The sequence below is a fragment of the Staurois parvus genome, unplaced genomic scaffold (genome assembly GCF_062004578.1).
Source record: "Staurois parvus isolate SC_StPar_1 unplaced genomic scaffold, SC_StPar_1.0 ptg000045l, whole genome shotgun sequence".
Taxonomy (NCBI): domain Eukaryota; kingdom Metazoa; phylum Chordata; class Amphibia; order Anura; family Ranidae; genus Staurois; species Staurois parvus.
In genome coordinates this window covers 2,621,833-2,645,868 of record NW_028317841.1, presented here as the reverse complement: position 1 = coordinate 2,645,868, position 24,036 = coordinate 2,621,833, and the positions used below count along the sequence as shown (strand labels likewise).

Here is a 24,036-nt window from a genome sequence, read left to right as displayed (position 1 = left end):
CCCATTATCTCCTATTGCCCGGGGGCCCCATGAGTTGTCAGTCTGCCCCTGATCACAATCTATTTTATGCTTTACTGTGCAGTGCAACAGACATTACATACAATGTAACTCTATAAGGTATAAAACCTAGGTTAAACAAAGACTGTGTGGCTATTTTTTTTTAATTTGATGTGTACAGCAAATTAATATTACAAGGGCTTACGATTACGTTAAAAAATCAATTACATTCTGAAAGTTTATTTGCAATTTTTTCCCAACCAAGTTTTAGTTTAGCACCAGGGAACAGCAAATAATAGGTCACAATTACAATGAATTACTATACGTCAAAACATCTGTGCATAAGGCAACAAGGAACCATGCAATTTTGATTTCCTTTGTGTGGAAAACAATATCTGTTATTTAGAAAGGAACAGCCAAATGTTTGCAGCTGCACAATTATAATTGCATTCATAATGGAGCTTTTTATCAATATTTAGATATAGCCTCAGTTAAAACAAATCCAAAGCCAAACTTTTTTCCCTATTTTGAAAAAAGTAGGAGAGGGTTGAAATCACTATCAGGTTTTTTTTTTTCCTACCAATAGTGATATTTCCTACTTACCTTACTCTGTTCTGTAGACAAGAGCTGAGAGGATATTTTTTCCAATATGAGTAAATCCCCTCTTAAACCGTTGTCACAGGAACAAATCCCCATTGGAAAATTTTCTCTCTATTTCTGTTCTAGTGGCAACTCAAAATTTTGAATTCACCCTCACTTTCATTCTCTGCAACATTGGTGAACAGGACAATTAGAAAGAGTAAATTATCTAATAGGACCCCATAAAACAAACTCCCTAAAACTCCCCTCATTACTCTAGCCTAAGCTAAATGTTCCTAATTGCTTGGGACCAATGGAACACATATATGTGGCCTCACAGAACTGCACTTTTTTCTGTGGCACGCGCTCCCAGCACAAAGACCAGGGTGTCACAGAGCACTGGGTCCCGTTCTAATGATTGAGACCCAGGACTCCTGATTCTGGGTCACATGATTGCTGTGATAGCCTATGATTGGCTATCACAAGGATCAGTCATTGTAAAGCCCGTCCCCTTGGTTTTTTTTTTCTCTCTCTAAATGGGGGAAAGATATACATTGTACCTCTCTCTCTCTCCTTGCAGAGAGAAAAAAAAAAACTGGTTTGTGAAAAAAAAAAAAATTAAAGAATTAAAAAAATATTACCTAGATCAAGGTTTGATCTAGTTCAGTGCCAAGGTTACGGTTTTGGTCAAGGTCAAAGGTCAGGATTTTTAAAATTATCATTTTTTTAAAAATGGGTATCAGTGTCAATTGGTGTCTGTGTTTAAAAATAAAAAAGCACACACTATTGTTTCTGGGCTGTACTATGGGTACAAATAACATACACAAATATGGTAGCGCTGTGATCATCAAGAGCTGGAGAACTTATTTTGGGTTGTTCTTTGGTGGTAGGTTATGGTAGCAACATGAAACACACAGCTAAATTTAAAAAATGATTTTTTTTTTTTTTTACAATTATGGGCCAGTTTTCCTTTGATAATAATGAAAAAAAATAATCAGGGGATATCCATTACCATTTACCACCAAATGAAAGCCCAATTTGTCCTGGAAAAAAAAAACAAGGTATATTTCACCTGCATGTACAAAGTGGTATATGTACAGTTTTACTAACACATGTCAAAGTTGCAACATTTTACTTAGACCTACACATGAAACCATCGATTGCGATACACGTTACATATCACACGCACGCCAGAATGAGAGCAATAACACAGGTCTGCAAAAAAAATTTTTTCAAGAGCTGTTTTGGTTTTTCTACATAATCTTTGTTTTTTGGTGCGCTGAATCCGAAAATGACCTCCATTTTGTCATAGGATATCACATTTCCTGACAATTTAGATAACTATGTTATTAGGGCAATACCTCAAAATAAATGGAAATAGACTTATAAATTAAAGTTTTATTACAATTTTTTATGAAAATCCTTTTTTGAACTGAAATGAGCTCACCTACACACACTAAACTTGATTCTTCTTCCCTGTGAGGCTCCTCTTGGTGCATTTATGCTTGTGAGTAGCATCTGGAATGTCTCTCTGAAGCACCCAATAGTAGTCTGCCATCATTGTAAAGCTCCATTTTCTCTGGTATCTCCTTTCCATCTCTTTAATGTCTTGGTGGAATCGTTCACCTTGTTACTCACAGCTCCCAAATTTTCAGGAAAGTAGTCAAGGTGGGACTGGAGGAAATGCACTTTCAAACTCATCAGGCAACCTAAAGCTTGAAATGCTTTCAGCATTCGTCCGACGATGTTTTTGTAGTGAAGATCTTTGTTATTGCCTAAAAATTTCTGTACGACTTCTTTAAATGCAATCCACCCTTCTTTTTGAGGATCCATCATGGTATTGAAAAACTCTTCATCAACTATAAGCCTTCTAATGTCTGGTCCAACGAACACACCTTCCTTCAATTTTGCCTCAGACAGGCCTGGAAACTTGGTGACCAAGTATTTGAAGCATTCTCCATCTCTTGGAAGTGATTTTACGAATTGCTTCATCAATCCCAATTTTATGTGGAGAGGTGGTAGAAGAACTTTATGGGAAGGTACCAAAGTTTCTCGGAGGACATTTTTTTCACCGACTGTTAGCACCCTCGGCTGCCAACTCTTCTTGGTCCAGTGATTTTGTCGGTCTTGACTGTCCCATAGACACAGAAAACAAGGGTATTTGGTATACCCAGCTTGTTGCCCGAGCAGCATGCACAAGACCTTCAAGTCCCCCACACTTGCCAACCATGGTCTTCATATTTATGTTTACGAAGAACCAATTCCAAGTTCTCGTAGGTTTCCTTTAAGTGTACGGAATGACCTAAAGGTATGGAAGCGTAAAAACCACCGTTGTGGAGTAAAACTGCTTTGAGACTTCTTTTTGAAAAATCTATAAAAATACGCCATTCCTCTGAATCATATTGGATTTTAAATTGACCCATCAGACCTTCGACATCGATGCAATAAACCAACTTGTCTTCCTGGGCGAAGTAAAGAACGAACTCCTTTTCACAATGTCTGAACCATGAAGATGACACTCCTGGCAACAATAAATTCCTGCTTTTCAGCCTTGATCCGAGTAACTCATCGGCATCTTTGGGAAGATTCAAGTCTCTTACCAAATCATTCATCTCCTCCTGAGAAAACACTTTTGGTCTTGTATCATCTTCAAAGTCAGAACTTGATTCGTCATCTGGTTCAGGTATGACTTCACCTTCATCGGAGCTAGGTATCTCTTCCAAGGTAGCAAGGGGCTTGGGTACTGGTATATCTGTGCCATGGGGGATGGGACGAATTGCTGAGTGAAGATTGGGGTATGAAATAGAATGCTTCCATTTGGAATTAAACCCTTTCACATCGCATGAACAAAAGTAACAGTCGTCACTATGGTTCTTTTGCTCTCGCCATACCATAGGAATCCCATAACGGAAAGATTTTTTCTTACCCTTAAACCAGTTTCGAAGGTCCTCAACACACCGTTTGCACACTTTATGAGGTGCCCAAACTTTATCTTTATCTCCAATTTTTAGTCCAAAGTATGCAAAGTATACTTTTTTCACAAAGTCTGTAATATTCTGCTGTTGCTTCAACACTGTATATTCACCACAGATAAAACAAACTGTCTGGCGAATGAATACACTTTCGCAGAGCCATAACATAACGGTTGAAGAATGACGAGCTAACACGAACTGCGATGAAAAAGTGTGAACAGCCTAGAACCAAGAACGTGATGATGATTCGTGCACAAGTGTGGACTGCAGGAGAGAGCAGCTCTGTGTCTGTACACGAGACGTCACAGTGCTGGCCACGCCCCCCTGCACTGACCGGAGCTGCTGCTATCTGCCCTGTGTCTCTCTCCCACTGGATTCTTCAGGAAAGATTAACCCCTTCTACCATTAGAAGCACAAACTCAGGGCTGAGGCTTACACATACAGCATGCTGCTGAGTATCCCAGTAGTCAGACATGTCACTCAGAGCAGCACTTGTATTCACCCCCTTTGCAGGGGGGGAGGGGCAGAGATTGTTTACCTGCAAATAACATCAAAGGGCCAGAAGAGAACTAGGGAAATGAGGATATAGAATTTTTTTCCCTAAAACCTGCTTAGCTTATGTATATATTGCGGACCATCAGATTTACAGTGCTATATTTTTTTTTTACATAACTCGGACAACCCCTTTAAGGTTTTTTTGGCATTTTAAATCTTAAATGCGCTTATGTGAATTAATTAATAGTAATTTGGACTTTAAATTTGGTTAAAAACCCATAATATTAAAAAAATATCAAAAATTAAAAAAAATTGATAAATTTGAAGACAATTTTGCATTTTGTGGCAAATCATGATGTTTAGGAGTTTTTTCAATATTTTGTTTTCAGCACACCAAATACATGGAAATTAGATGAAAATAATCAAACAGCTTTTTAGTCGCAGACCTGTGTAATTTTAGCACCAGAAAATATAGGATACTGAAGTTCGTCGCCTTTTCACGAGCGTGCACATATTTAAAGGTTTGACAAGTTGGATATCTATTTACTCGCTGCAACCTCATCTTTTTATATTTTACAAAAAATAAGGCAATTTTATTGCTTTTTTGTGCCTAAAAATTAACTTACTTGTATATTTTACTGACATTTTGCGGTAATATCATGCAACATAAAAAACTGTAACTACCATTATTTTATTCTCTAGGGTCTCTGATTTCAGAAAATATACAATGTTTGGGGGTTTTAGGTAATCTTCAGGTCTAAAATGATTTTTTAAACGTGTGCAAAAAAACGCAAAAACGGCTCTGGCAGCAAAAGGGATAAAGTATAAGCCCTGACCCACCCGACAAGCAGCCAATCAGTGCTCATTACACTGCAAGGTCTCTCTCCTCCCTACTAGTCACAGGGTGCAGTGCTGGAGACAGGCAAGGAGGGGAGGAGAAGACAAACAGTGCAATGTTAAAAATATTACACGTTTAAGTCACTATAAATCCCCCTTTGTTTTTAAAAGCTCCAAATATTCCTAAAATCAACTGAGATTTAAAAACGGTTTTGGTTAAATTTTTTTTTTACTTCTATGCTTGCCAAGTTTGCTGTGGGCAAAACCACAGCAGAGAGCAGATTTTTTTTTTTTTACAGTTAAAGTAGTTGAAAACCCTACCCAAGTGAAGTGACTGGCCTCAGGTGATACAGAGATGAAACAAATTCTCCTGCACAATTTGTACCTGTTTATCTAAAGCAGTCTTTCCCCTACATCCATTCAAAGTACAGAATCTACTCAGGATCTCTCAGCTCTGAAAAGCAGGGGGGCGGGGAGCTTAAGTCACATCAGTGAGGAGAGCTCTGAAAGCTGATTGGAGGGGAGGGAAGGGAACCCCCCTTCACACAGCTCTCACAGGAACAGAACTGAAGCTGTCAATCTGCTGGAGGTCCCTGCCCTGTCACCATTTTTTCCTTGGTATCAGGAAAACTAATCAAAAGGAAGCAGAGGAATGAGGCAGCAGACAGAGATGACATTTAGTGCTCTGGATTGAGACAAGGATACACTATAGAGGGTTATGCTTTATTCATATTTCATGTCTGAGGTTTACAATGACGTTAAAGCTAAACTCTGGGATCCCAGAGAAAAGCATTTTTAGAGATTTTAATCCCCAGTAAAAAAAAAAAAGAAAAAAAAGTGTCAAAAAACCTTTCCAGTTCTGAATAAAAACAAACAAAGCTATTTGGATAAAACAAACATCAAAAGAGAAAAGCAGCTAACACGAGAATTTTGATACCAAGTTCGATCTCAATACATACTCTAAGGCTTGGTTCATACTTGCCTACTCCAAAGTCGCACAATTTTCAGTGCAACTTTAGAGACAGCCTTTGATGTGACTTTGAAGACTTTTACACTGCATGCCACTGAAACCGTATCCAAAGTCATGTCAAAGTAGTGCAGGAACTTTTTCTGAAGTCACAGCGACTTCAGTAATGTCAACTGAAACCGCTCCCATAGAGATACATGGCATTTGACATGTCCTGTGACTTTGGGTCTCACAAGTTGGGTCTCACAAGTTGGGTCTTAAGTCGCTGGAGTGTGAACCAAGCCTAAATGTGCAGCGCTGAAATAAGATAAACCTTAAACATAAATATACAAAGGTGAATAGATTAGCACATATAAATAAATCATGAGTAAAAACTTGCCAATTGTACTACTGTGTCTCAGACACCCATGAAAAAAAACATATGTCACTGTAAATACAATTATAGTGACCAATCAACTTTCAATACAACATGCACAAAACAATTTTTGATTGATATTAATGTGAATAAAAGTCAACCACACCTCTGATGACATTATTGTGTGAAGAAATGCATAGGGTGGCACTTGAAGTGGGATTGTGTTTTACGCTGCAGCTTTTATTTTATGCACAGTAGCAAGAAATATAATTGCAAGTGCGATACTTATTTTTAAAGAAAATACTTTTCACTATATTACTACACCATGAGGTTTGGTCCTCTGTTTATGGTCTGAACTGATATTGGTTGGAGTATGGAGCTGTTTCTGCTTTTGGCTATACAAGGGTTGGATCTTGCAAGCACATATGGCTACTCAATAATTAGAGTGCCATGGACCTCTGATAAAGAGTGTGTAGTTTATATCTTCTGTCTCCATGAAACTTTGCAATAAGACCTGGAAGTATATTTTGGCAATGCACAAGAATATATTTATTTGGATGAATGCAAAGTAGTGGACTTTTATTTACATTACTATTCAACACAAATTATTTTGTGTATGACCTACTGAGGGTAGATTGGTCACTATAAATGTATTTACAGTCACACATTTGTGTGTTGGGTGTATGAGATACAATAGTACAATATGTGATTTTGTATTCACAATTTATATGTGCTCCTCTATTTACCTTTGTCTATTTATGTTTAAAGATTTATCTTTTTTAAGCCCTGCACATTCAGAGTATAAACCACGCCATCTGGTAAGAGAGGAATCACGGCTTTGTTTGCTCTTTCTCCTCTGTAGGTTTTTGCTGGATCAACCACTTTCTGGACTGTCAATTCCCTAGCAAATTCAGAGAATTGTAAGCCAATAACAATACAATTTTTGTACTATTATATCTTTTCTTGAAGTCCATTGAGGGATAAAAAAAAAATAAAAATTCACCATCAGGTTATACTGCCACCTACAGGAGGTTTTGAAGAACAAAAAAGAAAAAAACAAAACAAAACAAAACGTGTCTAGCCCAGAATAATCCCTCCTGCTACTGGTGTGCCCCAGTTTTGTAGGAAGGTCATAAAGATATAGGTGGAGGGACCAATGTCAATCCACTTACAATCCTATATTCTTTCTCATCCATTAAAGTACACAGGAAGTCTATCACTTTCAGGACATCCAAAAAGCAGTCAACTGAGGGGTGAGAAAAACAACAAAAATATGCTAACAGGTCCAACATGAACAAAATTAAACCTGAAGACTGTCTGCAGCTCAAAATTTGCCTGAAGGGATCTGGAAAGTGCCTTATGCAGAATCCAGTTCCCAAAGGTCACTTCGAAGCTATCTCTGCAACATCCAGTCCAGAGGGGTTTCGTTGTAGTACGCAAAACACTAAACTGAGGACAGGACTGGTTAGATAGCTTCAATCTTAGAGTCCAGCTCTTGACTGATAAAAAATGAACAAACAATTGCAAGCAAAAATAGATTAGGATTTTCCCAGCAGAGCTGAAGAAAACATGTCCATCCTCCAAGGACACTAGCAAAACTGAGGCATGCTGGTAGTAGTAGGGGTTATCCTGGGATAGCCTACAGTTCTTTCTACTGCCAGTGTCCAGTCCTCCTGTCAGTGGCAGTATAACTCCAATGTGATAGACCTTCTGTGTCCCTCAATGAACGAGAAAGAAAAAAATGATCATTCTGAAAAAAAAAAAAAACAGAAAAAACAAAAAACCTGCAAGTAATCATGTAAAATTCTTGTTTTTTCTGCACTTTCGCTTGCATTTTTTAGGTTGGGGACAGGGTCTCTTTAACCCGCCTAGCGGTTTTCATGAGTCTGGCTGGGGGTTAAATCTAGCTGTCAAAGGTGGTAACCCCGAGCCAGACTTATACATACCTGGTCCTGCAATCCGTGTCCCAGGTTCTGCAGCCGCATCGAGCCATCCGCTCCAACAGTCCCCTGTCTCCTTCCCAGCTGTCTCACGCTGACCTGTGTGATCAGCGTGAGACAGCCGCGTTGTGCTGGCGGAGGGCAGGGCTTGCGGGAGGCAGGAATTTAAAAATTAGACCTGTGTAAAAATAATTACTCAAGTGAATACATTGTATCATTACCTCAAATATATCCATAGTGCAGTTTTTCAGTTTCTGTGACTAAAAACGGTTTTGCACTCATGGCTTCCAAAAAGCGTCTCTCTAGCGCCAAAGCGGTTTTTGATGAACTAGCAAATGGCGATAGTGAGGAGCTACTTGAATTGAGCGATAGTGACTAATGTGTAAATTTGTCTTCAGACACCGACAGTGAAGACAGCGCCAAATCTGAAATTGACGTCAGTGATCTGCGAACATGGTACACTATTGATTGTGGTACGCCAGCGCCGACAAGATTCCTGTTTACCGGTGCACCTGGTATGAAAGTCCATGTTGAAGGTGAAAACCCCTTGGCGTACTTAGAATTGTTTCTGACCGTTGAGGTTATTGAAATAATCGTGCTGGAGACAAACAGGTATGCAGCGCAACAATTAGCTGCCCCATACAGCAGGTTTTCAGGAAGCAGAAAGTGGGAACCTGTGACCAAAGAGGACATTTGGCTGTTTCTCGGCCTAATTATTCTTCAAGGAGTGGTGGGGAAACCACTGCAGAAGTGGTATTGGACCACCAACAAAATGCTTGCCACGCCGTTCTTTGGCACAGTCATGTCGGAGTACTGTTTTTCACTCATTATTAAATTTTTGCACTTCACAAACAATGACGATTTTGACGAATTGACTCATCCGGCCCCCAAACTAAAGAAAATTTGGAAAGTCTCCACAAGGGAAGGCTCAGCTGGGTACAGTACATCGCATCCAAAAGAGCACGATTTGGTGTCAAATCCTACCTGCTGTGCAAATCCTCTACTGGCTACATCTGGAACATAAATTTTTACACTGGCAAAGGAACAAAATTTGATCCCAAGTACAGCAACTATGGAATGGCAACATCTTCCTTCCTGTCACTGATTAAGCCTCTGTTAAAGCAAAGCTACTGTGTAACAATGGACAATTTCTACACCTCTCCAGAACCTTACGAGGTTCTTCTGCAGCACAAAACGGATGCCTATGGAACAGTTAGGGCTAACTGGTGCAACCTGCCATCAATGTTTGGAAAAAGCAAACTGAAGTCTGGAGAAAGTTGCCTGGCAGAAAGGCAAAATGATCTCACTGAGATGGCGGGACGAGAAGGATGTGTGCCTAAGGAGTACCATTCACAATGCCTCCACAGTGATAGTACAATCAAAAGGTGGGAAAAACATTCAGAAGCCGCAGGTAGTTATTGACTACAACAGCACCATGGAAGGTGTTGACAGAGCTGACCAAGCAATGACTTTCTATCCATCAACGAGAAAGCAGCAGAGGAATATTACAAAAAAATTTTCAGGCATCTTCTTGAACAGTGTTTGTGGAATGCCTACATTCTGTTCCGCAAAAACAGTGACAAGCCTGTGCTTCATGCAGACTTTATTTGGAAAGTTGCAGAATCCATCTTCCTCAAACGCCATCAATGTCTGTATGTATATCTGGACGACGTGCTGTGGGAGTTGTCAATCCAGAACGTCTGACTGGATCTCACTTTATGGACCACATCCCGCCAAACCAAAAAAAGGCAGCACCTACACAGATGTGCGTGGTATGTTGCTCTCGGCGAGATGAGAGTGGAAAAAAAATCCACAAAGAAACGAGGTTCCACTGTCCTGATTGTGATGTCGGACTTTGTGCAGTCCCGTGTTTCAAGATATACCACACCCGGGACGTTTTCTAGAATATGCAGTGTCTTGTATGGACAGAGTTTGGTGTGTTTGATCTGATTACATTATTTAATTTATTATTATATTATTTTTATAATTATTTATTATATTATAATTTATGACTTAATGTATCAAACTTTATCACACCCAGGATGTCTACTAGACTCTTGTTTAAACAGATTTCAGTGAGTTATTCCTAAGAATTACAGGCCTACAATAAAAAAACATTTCCATTGAAAACAATGTACCGCTTTGAAAACAGAAATACTGACATAATCATACCACTAGGGAGGTTAAAACACATTTGGGGTTAGAAGAGGAAATTCCCCTATGTCCTTACCTGATCTCCTATCTCACATTAAATATAGCTATATATATATATATATATATATATATATATATATATATATATACACATATACACATATATACACACACATACACACAAAGCAAAATAACTATACAGCTATAGTGCTATAGTGAAGGCACAGATTTCCCAGTACTGCATTAACACATAAATGCAAGGCAGGATAGAATCATTACAAATACTCAGGATGAATAGTTCATTGTGCCAGCAACCAAATAATGTTTCCTGATTATCATACAATGTCATTCCTGCTGCTGTGTTTGCTTTTTTTATTGAGACCCGGAGCATTGTAAGAGACAGATTCAGTGCTCCCACCAGAATTGCTTTGGCAGGTGAACAAAATAAATGTATACCCTTTACAGCTAAATTATCTTTATTGGCCATGGATGTTAATGCTGCATCATCTGTCAGAAATGGCAATTGCAACACTCTAAGGTACTATTCTTACTTGTTTAAGTAGCATCTCCAGTATCCACTGGAGATCTTGTGAATCTGAGCTTCTACTCTGTTCTCTCAGGATCTTGTTTAGGAAACTTATCACATCTGCCAGGAGCTTTTCATCTTCAGCACATGCTGGTTGAACCAGCAAAAACCTACAGAGGAGAAAGAACAAACATTAACCTTTCCTGTGCTTGGGGCAACACAAGCTGCAGCAGCAGTGCCTCCATCTACTATGTTTAGAGCATTTAGCAAAGAAAAATGTAAGTGTCAAAGTAAACTATATTTTGTATATTAAGACACACGGCAATAGTTGAAAACATTGTCAAATTCAAGCCCAAAGACTTTTCGTTCATCTTTAGCAATCCTTCCTCTAATTATTGTGCCTTGTCCTTTTATGATATTACTTTGTTGTAATAAGAATGGTGCAGCAATTCCACCTTTTTTAGTGTGCTACAGGAGGATCCCTCCTACCTAATAAGTGTTTTGCATATTTCTTTCCAGACTACATCATGTTACCAAATTAAGCCTCTGCAGCAATCCCTTTTTTTTAATCTTTTGAAGAAGGATGACAGCCAGATGTCACCTGATTAACGGCTCCTGACCACCCTATAGCAGTACTGCTACAGGGCAGCAGGGATGTGCAAAATCACAAATATATACTCGTGACTTTGTATTTCTAGGTAGGTGGCGCACACGCTCCCTACCCGCGCCACTATTGGATCCTCGGCATGTCAATCACCAGGTCCCGGCCGCGATTTTCAGCTGGGACTCGATGATCGTTGGCGGAGTTGACAAGGGAGAGGTCTGTATGTAAAACAACACAGATCTCTCCTCTCTCAGCACATAGAGGCTGCTTTGTATTGCCCTGCACAGCAGAGCAATACAAAGCAGCTTGTCTACATAGTAAAACACACACAGCACACTATGTAAAAACATAACACAGCACACAGTTAACCTTTTGATCAACCCAGATGTTAACCCCTTCCTGCCCAGTGTCATTAGTACAGTGTCAGTGCTTTTTATTAGCACTGATCACTGTATTAGCGTCACTGGGGATGTCAGTGGCAGTTAGTTCCCACCCGGTGTCAGAATGCCCACCGCAGTCCCGCAATAAGTCGCTGATCGCCGCCATTACTAGTATAAAAAAAAATTCCAGTATATATACCGCCATTTGTAGACACTATAACTTTCACGGAAACAAATAAATTTACACGTATTGGGAATATTTTTTTTTTTTTAGCAAAGTCATGTAGCAGAATATACTTTGGTCTAAATTTATGACAAAATTTGATATTTAAAATTTTTTTATTGGACATGTTTAATAGCAAAAAGTCAAAAATATATATTTGTTTTTAAATTGTTGGTCTTCTTTGTTTATAGTGAAAAAAATAAAACCGCAGAGGTGATCAAATACCACCGAAATAAAGCTCTATTTGTGGGGAAAAAAGGACATAAAATTTATGTACAACGTTGCATGACCACATAATTGTCAGTTAAAGTAATGCAGCGCCATATCGCAAAAAATGACCTGGTCAAGAAGGGGGTAAATCATCCGGAGGGCAAGTGGTTAAAGACCTCTATTTTAAGTAACAGTGGAGTTTATTGGTGCTTTAACGTCAACTTTAATGGCACTGCAAAATAAGCACATAACATATTAAGTATCAGTTTCTAACAGTAATGTAAAGCGATCTGGCTAGTGCAATCTAATTTCACCTGACTGATGTAATCTAACCCCCAGTGCTCCGAGAATGTTCTCTTGAGCAAATGTAAAAAAAAAAAAAATAACAAAAAAAAAACAGTTTAAAAAAGTTTATAAATTAAAAAAAAAAAAAAAAAAAGTAAATCTGACCCAAAAGCATTAGTTTCCCTTCTTCAGGCCCAGCTATAATCAGTTTCTTTTTGGAAAACATGATCAATGCATATGTTTTTACATAAAAAAAGAGGAAGTGTCAGCAGACTATGAGGAAGCTCATTAGTGTTCTCGCAGTCCATTGAGAACTGCAAGCCATCTGCCATGGTGGCAGATAGAACTCATAGTTTATTCATACACAAATTCCTGTGGCTGTGGATAAGGTGGCTGTGTAGGTGTAGCCCTGATCAACCGCACCAATTTTAAATAGCAATTCATCCCGCACTATACTAGTGCCTGCTTTGTAGTGTCCCCAAAAATGCAGTGTTAGCAGGATCAGACCCGTTCGCTGCCAGCACTAGCGTTTAGCCCCTCCGCTGTTCTTCATGGAAGATTTGTACCAATTGATTGTGGGCCAGGCAATTTATACGCACAAGAATGCATCACTGCCCACCCAAATCCAGACAATTTGCATGGAAACCTAACATGGTTTCTGAATTTAAAACTTTTCTGGGCCTAACCCTCAAGATGGGCATTACAAAAAAAATAAATAATTAATTGCGGTCTTATTGGTCCTCAGAGCCAATTCATCATATGCCTATGTTTTCTGCTGTTACATATATGCTCAACATGGACCAGCAACGTAATGGTATGTCACTGGACTTTGAGTGGTTATACCGGGATGATGCCTGCAGCTACAGGCATAATTCTGGTATTGTTTTCTTCAGCTGGTGGTCAGCTTTCATGTACAAGCAATCCTAGTAGCCAATTGGCTGTTGAATTGTTTTTGCAAGCAGCGAGAAGGGACTAAGACTAGAAGCTACGAGCATTTCATCATTTCCATTTCGTCAGACACTAATAGCGCCATTTTTAAATTGGGAAAGCATCTGATCACACCGATCTTGGTGTGATCAGATGCTTTAAGGGTAGAGGAGATATCTAGAGTCTAAAAGACCCCAGATTTCTCAGAAAAGAATACTTGTCATTGCCTATTGCTATCACAGGGGATATTTACATTCCCTGTCATAGCAATAAAAGTGATTACAAAAAAAAAAAGATAGTGATCAAAAAAAAAAAATCACCCCTGCTCCTCCGCCCTTCCCGTACTCAAAGGCAAACGCAAGTCTTGGCCCCGTGTTGGTATGTAAACAGAGACTGCACCATGCATGTGAGGTATCGCTGCGAACATCAGATCGAGGGAAGTAATTATAGCACTAGACCTCCTGTGTAAATATAAATTGTAAATATAAATTGGTGACCTATAAAGGCTTTTTAAGCGTCGCCTATCGATATTAAAAATGTATGTACTTTGTCGCCATTGCACGGGCATGTGCAATTTTAAAGCATGTCACGTCTGGTATTCATTTACTCGGCATAACATCATCTGTTATATTTTATCATACAATTGGGCAATATATTGTGTTTTTGTGCAGTAAAATTTTTAAAAAAATTGTAGTTTTACCCAAAGATTTGCATTTGAAAAATTGCTGCGCAAATACTGTGTTACGTAAAAAATGTCAACACCCACTGTTTAATTCTCTAGGGCCTCTGCTTTAATGTTGGCCCTAAAATGCCAGGATAGTAGAAAGCAACACCCCCCACCCAAATGACCCCTTTTTGGAAAGTAGACACTTCAAGGTATTTGCTAAGAGGCATGGTAAGTATTTTGCAGATCTCATTTGTTCATGTGTTGCCACGTTTTTGGAAATCGAACCAAATTTTTTTTTTCTTTTCATTTGCAAAACTCTGTGACAAAAATGATACCTGTAAAATACTCACCAGGTCTCTTATCAAATTCCTTGGGGTGTCTACTTTCCAAAAAGGGGTCATTTGGGGGGGGGGGGGTGTTTGTACTATCCTGGCATTTTAGAGCCTGCAAAACTGTAATAGGTAGTGGGGAAGTGATAATGAGAAATATGCTCTATAAAAGCCTGGAGGTGGTCATTGGATTTTGGGGGCCTGTGTGTAGCTAGGCTGCCAAAAACAAAGTCTCTCACATATGGTATCCCCATACTCAGGAGCAGAAGAATGTGTTTTGGGGTGTCATTCCACATATACCCATGGCATGCATGAACAATATATCATTTGATGACAAAAAAAATTGTCATTTTTGAAAAATTTGTGGCAAAAAATAAAATGCTCCATGCCGCTCTGCAAAATTCGTGGAGTGTCCACAAAAGGGGGTTATACTGCCCTGGCATTTTAACACCTCAAGAAATGCGATAGGCAGTCAGAAAGTAAAAGCTGTGGAAATTCCAATATATATACACCATAGTTTGTAGACTATAACTTTCAAACAAACCAATTATTATACATATATTGGGCTTTTGTTTTATCAAAGACATGTAGCAGAATACATTTTGGCCTAAATTTATGAGTAACTTTGAGTTTATTGGATATTTTTTATAACTAAAAGTGAAAAATATTGTTTTTTTTTCAAAATTTGCGGTCTTTTTTGTTTATAGCACAAAAAGTAAAAATTGCAGAGGTGCTCAAATACCACCAAATGAAGGCTCTATTTGTGTGAAAAAAGGACATAAGTTTTGTTTGGGTACAGCATTGTACAACCGCACAATTACCAGTTGAAATAGCACAGTGCCGAACAGCAAAAAATGGCCTGGTCATAAAGGGGGGTAAATCCTCTGGAGGGAAGGTGGTTAAACAAGCCACATCACATTTTGTCAAGTGAAGCATTTCAGACATGGAGTGCATTTTTGCATGCATTCTACCAGAAGAGGAAAAAAAGTTGAATACTTGCTGCCTGTGTGCACAGCCGCTCAATGCACTATACATATGTTTTCCATTTGCTACCATTCATCCTTCTGGAGAATACCATGAATTTAAACATAACATCCACCACCAAAAAAGCAGTGGTACACTTCTCACTGTTGCTTTACATCCAGTCTTACATGTGGGAAAACATGCTGAAATGCACAAATATAAATAGGCTTCTTTACACTCCCGTCTGCAGCTTTTTAAATTAGATTTTCCGTTTCTAGCATTTTCATAATGGTTTAGCCAATAAAAGATTCTAGTACTGAGTGAGTCAAGGACAAAGCAGACAACATCATTTTATCATACTACAGCCTACAGATACAATCTAGGATTAATAACATTGCTGCCCAACCAAATGTATTTGGGAAACATAATTCAGAAAGTTAACATTTTAATAAGTGAAAATAGAAAATGAGCAGAAAATTGCCATTAACTAGGAAAACATAATACATTACAGTCACCTGAGGTTTGCATTCATTCTGGTTGAAAATATATTTCACCTTGCTCTAAAATAATTTGCTGCACAAATTAGGTGAGCCCAAGTAGCTGCTTTACTCCAAAAAGCAATCGTAATGATGCCTGAATCTCAAATTAAATACTCCAGAAGGCTAAAATCCTTTCTGCCACTGTATTCATCATGCACATGTATGAATATTTTAGTTGTATCAGAGATATTAGAATCTGTGCACGGCTTCTCACCTGCTCAGTGCAGTATGCCAAGGCAAACACTTCAAGGCGGACATGTTATAGTCAGTGAGGCAGTTTAGAACCAGTCTGTCATTGAGGAGATAAAAATTCATCCTAGCAACAGCAGAACGCACTTCCCCATGAGACACAGCCTGAACGACATAACTCAGGCAATCTTGCAGTCCACTGGCTGAGTGTGTCATCTTCAATGTCAGAACTTCTTCTGAGGATAACTTTAATGTCTCTAAAAAACTTCAGAGAGGGAAAAAAGAGTCTCAATCTCAAAATGGAATGCACCCACATGCAGAAACAACAATATAGCCTTAGCAAACACGTGTAGCTGTTTGTAATACTAATGTGTAAAGGCAAAAAGGTAAGAGAAGGGAATATCATCCTTAAGGGCAAAACCTACATTAAATTTCAAAATGTTTTGTGACCTGTCCAAGCTTTTCTATGGAAAGACACCAAGTAAGCACACAAAATACAACTTCTCTTTTTTTTTTTTTGTATCGCGAAACAGCATTACATTCCAGAAAATATGTGACATAAATATACAAAAGAACAGAAGATGTTACTTTTTATCTAGAGTATTTGATTGGCTAAGGAAAACAGTATATTCCCTCCAGTGAGCTGATCAGCAGCATAAGCGTTTTAGGAATTTAAAGGACAACTGTACTTGTTTCTAAATTGTTAAAATGGCTGTAAACTTCAGACATGAAATATGAGCAAAGCATATCACTATATATTAAGTGTACTGGTCTCAATCCAGAGCAATAAGTGGTAGATTTACTAAAACTGGAGCACTCAGACTCTGGTGAAGCTCTGCATGGTAGCCAATCAGCTTCTAACTTTAGCTTGTTCAGTTATCCTTTGGCAATAAAACCTGATTGATTTCTATGCAGAGTTGCACTAGATTTTGCACACTTCAGTTTTACCCAATATTGGATTTTTTTCTACATACTTACCTGTATAATCCATTTCTTGGCATACATCATGGGACACAGAGCAGGGTATTCCTGCCTATGTTGGTAATATGCCACCTATGGTTGAATGGACACTGGCAGATCAAACCAGCAGGAAGTCCCCCCTTATATAACCCCTCCTACACAGAAAGTACTACAGGTAAGTATGTAAAAAAAATCCAAATTTTCTTTATTGTACAGCATGGGACACAAAGCAGGCTATTCATGACTATTTGGGATGTCCTGAAGTAACAAAAAAAAAAACTGAGGGACGGGTGACACCATAGTAATCACCACCATCGATCCAAAAGGTCCTACTTACATACATACATGACAAGCTGAAGACAAAGGCAGAATCCTCTGCTGCTCTGAAATCCACCTGGTAAAACCTTGTGAATGAATGAACCAAAGACCATGTAGCGGCCTTATAAACCTGAGCCATTGATGGCTGATAGCCCAAGATTCCGCCACACTCCTGGTAGAGTGCACTCTCACCCGAAAAGCTGGGACCTTATCCTCCAAACCAAAGGCTTGAATGATTAACTGGCAGATCAAATGAGAAATAGGTGACTTGGATGTCGCCTGTCCTTCCTGGACTCTTCTGGCAGCACAAACCAGGATTCTAGACATGTGCCATCAGACTCAGATCCTGACCACCCAAACTACATTCAGAGAATGCAGCGATCTTTCCTCTGCCGACTGTGGACTAGGAAAAAAGAAAGGCAAGACACTGTCCTGATTCAAGTGAAAAACTAAAAACCACTCTAGGCAAGAAATTGGATGAGGACACAACATTACCTTTTTATGATACAAGACCAAGAACAACTCCTTACATGAAAGAGCCACCAGCTCTGACACTCTTCCCATCGAAGTGATAGTAATCAAAGAAGCCACCTTCCAAGTCAAAGGATTAAGTTTCTTTAAGCAATTCAAAAGGTGGCTTCTGCAAGGACAGCTAAGACCAAGTTCAAGTTCCAAGGACACAAGGGAGGCCTGACAGACGTAACCATCCACGTTACACCCTGCACGAAGTACAAATCAAGGAGTGAGAAACAACGGTCTCTAGTAAAAAATGGCTAGAGTGGAAATCTGACCCTTATAATGGTACTTAAAGGATAAGTTCACCTTTGGGAACATGTATCATGTTCCCATAGCTGCAGCCACATTCGCCGCCCCTCCTTCCTCTGAGAGATAGTACGGGGAAACTTCTCCATGTACTATCTGTCAGATTTGAAAACAGTGCTGCTCCACCCACACAAAAAAAAAAAAAAATCGCATTTATAAATCCCACAGGAGTCTTCAGTGAATACTAACATGCTTACTGGTGGCCAACAGAGATATCCTTAAGAAGTGGACTATTGCCTTGCCCCCTACCACCATAGATGCCAAAAAAGATCTATGACTTCTGATGTATAGAGAAAAGCTGAATATGGAGCTCAATGATTATGCCTCAACCAAAAGTTTCCACAATGGATGGGCTGCTTTTTTCAGAGTAAATCTAGCCTCTTCGGAGCGGACATAATATTTTCTTTTACCTATGTGGATGAGTTTGCCAAGGACACCTGAACTGTCAAGAGTAAAAAGTTGTGCTCTGAACAGATACCTTTATTGCACTTTGAAAATTGCCCCTCCACTTTGCCTTAGAGAGCCAGTATTTGACAACATGTTACTTTTTCACCTTCTCTAGATAAGCATATAGAACAGGTTCTTAGTTGTTTACAAGTCTGAATTATATATGTCGGCTAACTTGATTATCTATTTTATTTTATCTTGGTAAATCTGTATGCATTTACAGTGATGCCTCACTACCTTGGCATTCTGTTGAAATCTAGAGATACTGAGAGACTCTGCCCCCCACACTAACTGGAGTTGGAAACAAGATCCCAGGAGATGCTCCATCCATGTTTTCTTACTAGTCCTACATACAGGTTCATTTCCATGAGAGTGTGTATGACTATACTAGTGGATACTGCAGTTACTTCTTTCTCGAGATGTCATGGTATGCTGTATAATGTACATGTCTCTTCTTCTTCAGCTTAGATGCTTTATTTCATTTGGATGTCTCTTTGATAAAAGTTAATAAAGAATGTAAAAAAAAAATGCATGCACATATGCAGTTTATGCATTTAAGTATGCATGCACAAATGCTTTTCATGCTGTCAAAACTTTTATCGAAGGAAATATACATATTTCTATCATATTTTTAATTTTTGGCTCTAGGAATTTCTTACTAAGCCAGAGACCTAGTCATATTAAAGTTTAACCAGCACAAGAAGAAGAAACTGCAGGGGGTGTTGGACAAACAAACTTGCCATTTCCAGAGCTAATCTTTTGAACAATGGATCTCTCCTCAATGTAGCAGAGGCCAGATTCTTCTGATTGTCCTATATATAGTATCTGTTGACAAAACCTTGGACCTATCAAACACAGAGTGTCAAGAAAGAAAAAAATAAATAAAATCACTGGCCCAGGTTTATGTGAACCTGTTACTAAGAGTAACATCCTGGGACGGTTCAGACAATAACAGTATCTAAATATTGTTTCAAAGGCGGAAGGACATTGTATACCTAACTAAAGTCAACATACCAGAGACTCCAAAAAACAGCCAGAAACTCAAGAAAAGGAATGATATTTTTCCGAAGTGTATAAATAAAAAAAAATAGCATTAGATAATTATAAAACATTTTCGGAAAAGACTGTAAGAAAAGTAAGTATTCAGACGCTTACCCATTAAACTGCATATGCTCCAAATGTAATCGTATAACATTTGAAGTTAGACTGGAAGGGAAGTTGAAATCCCATTATATATTTAGGCTACTGAAATTTATATTTTGCAGAAATATTGCATGTGTGCTTCCTTATCAATAAGTAGTGAAGTATACAAATTATGTTTAAATCTAGGTATGGATAAACACTATATTGCCCCTCCAAATCATTGGATTCAGGTGTTTCAATCACCTCCATGGCCACAGGTGTATAAAATCAAGCACCTAGGCATGCAGACTGCTTCTACAAACATTTGTGAAAGAATGGGTCACTCTCAGGAGCTCAGTGAATTCAAGCATGGCAACGTGATAGGTTGCCACCTGTGCAATAAGTCCAACCGTGAAATTTCCTTCCTGCTAAACATTCCACGGTCAACCGTTAGTGGTATTATAACAAAGTGGAAGCAACTGGGAATAACAGCAACTCAGCCACCAAGTGGTAGACCACATAAAATAACAGAGCGGGGGTCAGCACATCCTAAAGCACACAGTGCGCAGAAGTCACCAACTGTCTGCAGAGTTGATAGCTAAAGACCTGCAAACTTCATGTGGACTTCAGATTAGAACAACAAAGGTGCATAGAGAGCTTCATGGAATGGGTTTTCATGGCCGAGCAGCTGCATCCAAGCCTTACATCACCAAGTGCTATGCAAAGTGTTGATGCAGTGGTGTAAAGCACGCCACCACTGGACTCTAGAGCAGTGGAGACATGTCCTCTGGAGTGACCAATGACGCTTCTCTGTCTGGCAATTTGACAGATGTGTCTGGGTTTGGCGATTGCCAGAACAGTACTTACCTGACTGCATTGTGCTAAGTGTAAAGTTTGGTGAAGGGGGATTATGGTGTGGAGTTGTTTTTCAGGGGTTGGGCTTGGCCCCTTCATTCCAATGAAGGAAACTCCGAAGGTATCAGTATACCAAAACATTTTGGACAATTTCATGCTCCCAACTTTGGGGGAACAGTTTTGGGATGGCCCCTTCCTGTTCCAACATGACTGCCCACCAGTGCTCAAACCAAGGTTCATAAAGACATGGATGAGCGAGTTTGGGGTGGAAAAACTTGACTGGCCTGCACAGAGTCCTGACCTCAACGTGATAGAACACCTTTGAGATGAATTAGGGTGGAGACTGCGAGCCAGGCCTTCTTGTCCGACATCAGTGCCTGACCTCACAAATGCACTTCTGGAAGAATGGTCAAACATTCCCATAAACACACTCCTAAACCTTGTGAACAGCCTTCCCAGAGGAGTTGAAGCTGTTATAGCTACAAAGGATGGGCCAACTCAATATCGAACCCTACGGACTAAGATTGGGATGCCATTACAGTTCATGTGCATGTAAAGACAGGCGTCCCAATACTTTTGGCAATATAGTGTATATGTACTGTATAATAAAAAAAGAAAAATTATATATATATATATATATATATATATATATATATATACACACACACACAAATATATATTTTTATCCCATACAAAAATTATAAAATTAAATTTCTTCATAAATTTAGGCCAAAATGTATTCTGCTACATATCTTTTGGTAAAAAAAAAAATCCCAATAAGTGTATATTAAATAGCTTGCGTGAAAATTATAGTGCCTACAAATTACGGTATATATATATATATTTGGCAATATAGTGTATGTATATATAGTTTGTCTTTCTGTCCACTATATGCATAAATAATATTTTAATAGGTATATATAAAACTACAACAAATTTACACTATTATACAAGCTATACACTCACTACTTTACATTGTAGCAAAGTGTCATTTCTTCAGTGTTGTCACATGAAAAGATATAATAACATATTTACAAAAATGTGAGGGGTGTACTCACTTCTGGGAGATACTGTGTGTGTGTATAGAATATACACACACACACACACACACACACACACACACACACACACACACACACACACACACACATACACATACACACACACACACATATACGCAAGCTATTGCTAAGGACAAATTTTGTTAAGTTTATGCAGATTATCTTGGAGTCTATGTGCATCACAATCAGCTAATATATTATGTATGTATGTGACTTATGTATATAAAATATTAATTTATTTCATGATCAAGTAATTATTCACATAGATCAGATTTGTGTTCTTAAAGGAATTTGTTTAGCTAAAAGTTAACTCACAATTATTAATTAAGTCTAGTAAATTATTTTTATAATTCATTGTTATATTTGAAAGCACCTTTAACTGACTAAATTAATTGTCCAGGTGTTTCCAGGCACAACAATGCATTTAAGTATGCATCTAAATATGCAGTTTATGCATTTAGTATGCATGTACATATGCAGTTTATGCAAATATAGTTAAAATAATTATGCAGGTATGCATGCAATAATGTGATACAATGCTGCAACTGCACATTCTAGAAGAGTATGATTTCATCAAAGAACCATGTCAAAATGAACTGCACTTCGTTTCATACTAGCTTTGCAGGACTAGTCAAGCATATATGCATCAAACTCTGCTGAATGCAGTAGTCTGGAGACCCAACTCCTTTAAGTGCACAAATACCCATGCAGGGGTGTATCAGAAACAGTTGTACAAACCCCCTCAGGATTATGCAGTCTAATTCAGTGTATAATCATGTCCTGTCTTGTCATGCAACTCCCCCAAAGGCACAGTGTCTTGAAATGTATACCCCTTGAAATATTCCACATTTTGTAAGGTGACAACTAAAAACATAAAAGCATTTTATTGGGATTTTATGTGACAGACCAACATGTGTTGATGTGCAGTGTTAGTTTTCCACCACACATAGCGTTTTTTTGCTTTTAGGAAAAAAAGTTAAATTTTGGTCTCATCTAAGCAGAGAACCTTCTTCCACGTTTGCCGTGTCCTTCACATGACTTCTCGCAAACTGCAAATGGGACTTCTTATAGCTTTTTTTCAACAATGGCTTCCTTCTTGCCACTCTTCCATACAGGCCAGATTTGTGGAGTGCACGACTAATAGTTTTCCTGTGGACAGATTCTCCCACCTGAGCTGTGGATCTCTGCAGCTCCTCCAGAGTTACCATGGGTCTCTTGGCTGCTTCTCTGATTAATGCTCTCCTTGCCCAGCCTGTCAGTTTAGGTGGAGGTTCTCGTCTTGGTAGGTTTGTAGGTGTGCCATACTCTTTCCATTTACAGATGATGGATTGAACAGTGCTGTGAGATGTTCAAAGCTTAAGCTTGGGATATTTTTTTTATAACTTAACCCTGCTTTAAACTTCTTTACAACTTTATCTTTGATCTGTCCGGTGTGTTCCTTGGCCTTCATAGTTACATAGTTAGTCTGACTGAAAAAAAGACAAAAGTCTATCCAGTTCAACCATTGAAAAAAATAAATAAATAAAAGGTTATAATCCTACACCCACAGTTGATCCAGAGAAAGGCAAAAAATCCAGCAAAGCATGATCCAATTTGCTCGTGCAGGGGAAAAAATTCCTTCCTGATCCCCCGAGAGGCAATCGGATATTCCCTTGATCAACTTTACCTATAAATTTTAGTAACCAGTTATATTCTGTGTATCCAAGAAAGAATCCAGGCCTTTTTTAAAGCAATCCACAGAGCTGGCTAGGACCAACTCTTGAGGGAGTCTATTCCATATTCTATGAGCTCTTACTGTGAAGAAACCTTTCCGTATTTGGAGATTACATTTCTTTTCCTCCAGACGTAAAGCATGCCCCCTTGTCCTCTGTGATGACCTCAAGGTGAATAACTCTACCCCAAGTTCACTATATGAACCACTGATGTATTTATGCATGTTGATCATATCCTCACTTAATCTTCTCTTCTCAAGAGAGAATTTGGTTCCTCTAATCTTTCCTGATACCTGAGCTCCTCCATGCATCTTATCAGTTTGGTTGCCCTTCTCTGTACTTTCTCCAGTTCCCCAATGTTCTTTTTGTGAATTGGTGCCCAAAATTTAACAGCATATTCCAGATGAGGAATTACTAATGATTTGTACAGGGGTAAAATGATACATAAGCTTGTGATCTACCAGAACTCCCAGATCCTTCTCCACCATTGGTTCCCCCAGTTGTACCCCCCTAGTATGTATGATGCGTGCATATTCTTAGCCCCCAAGTGCATAACCTTACATTTATCAACATAAAACCTCATTTACCACATAGTTGCCCA

At 38.8% G+C, this 24,036-nt stretch overlaps 1 protein-coding gene across 1 annotated transcript in view; it reads right to left on the bottom strand.

Annotated features, from left to right (window-relative positions):
- The window catches only part of RTTN (rotatin), a 326,182-nt gene that overhangs the window by 142,864 nt on the left and 159,282 nt on the right, over positions 1-24,036 (bottom strand). Inside the window, exons 26-27 of the mRNA XM_089664026.1 lie at positions 16,164-16,403; positions 10,848-10,992 (exon numbers count right to left, since the gene is read on the bottom strand). Coding sequence (XP_089520152.1) covers positions 10,848-10,992; positions 16,164-16,403 — 385 coding nt within the window. The remainder of the gene's footprint in view (positions 1-10,847; positions 10,993-16,163; positions 16,404-24,036) is intronic.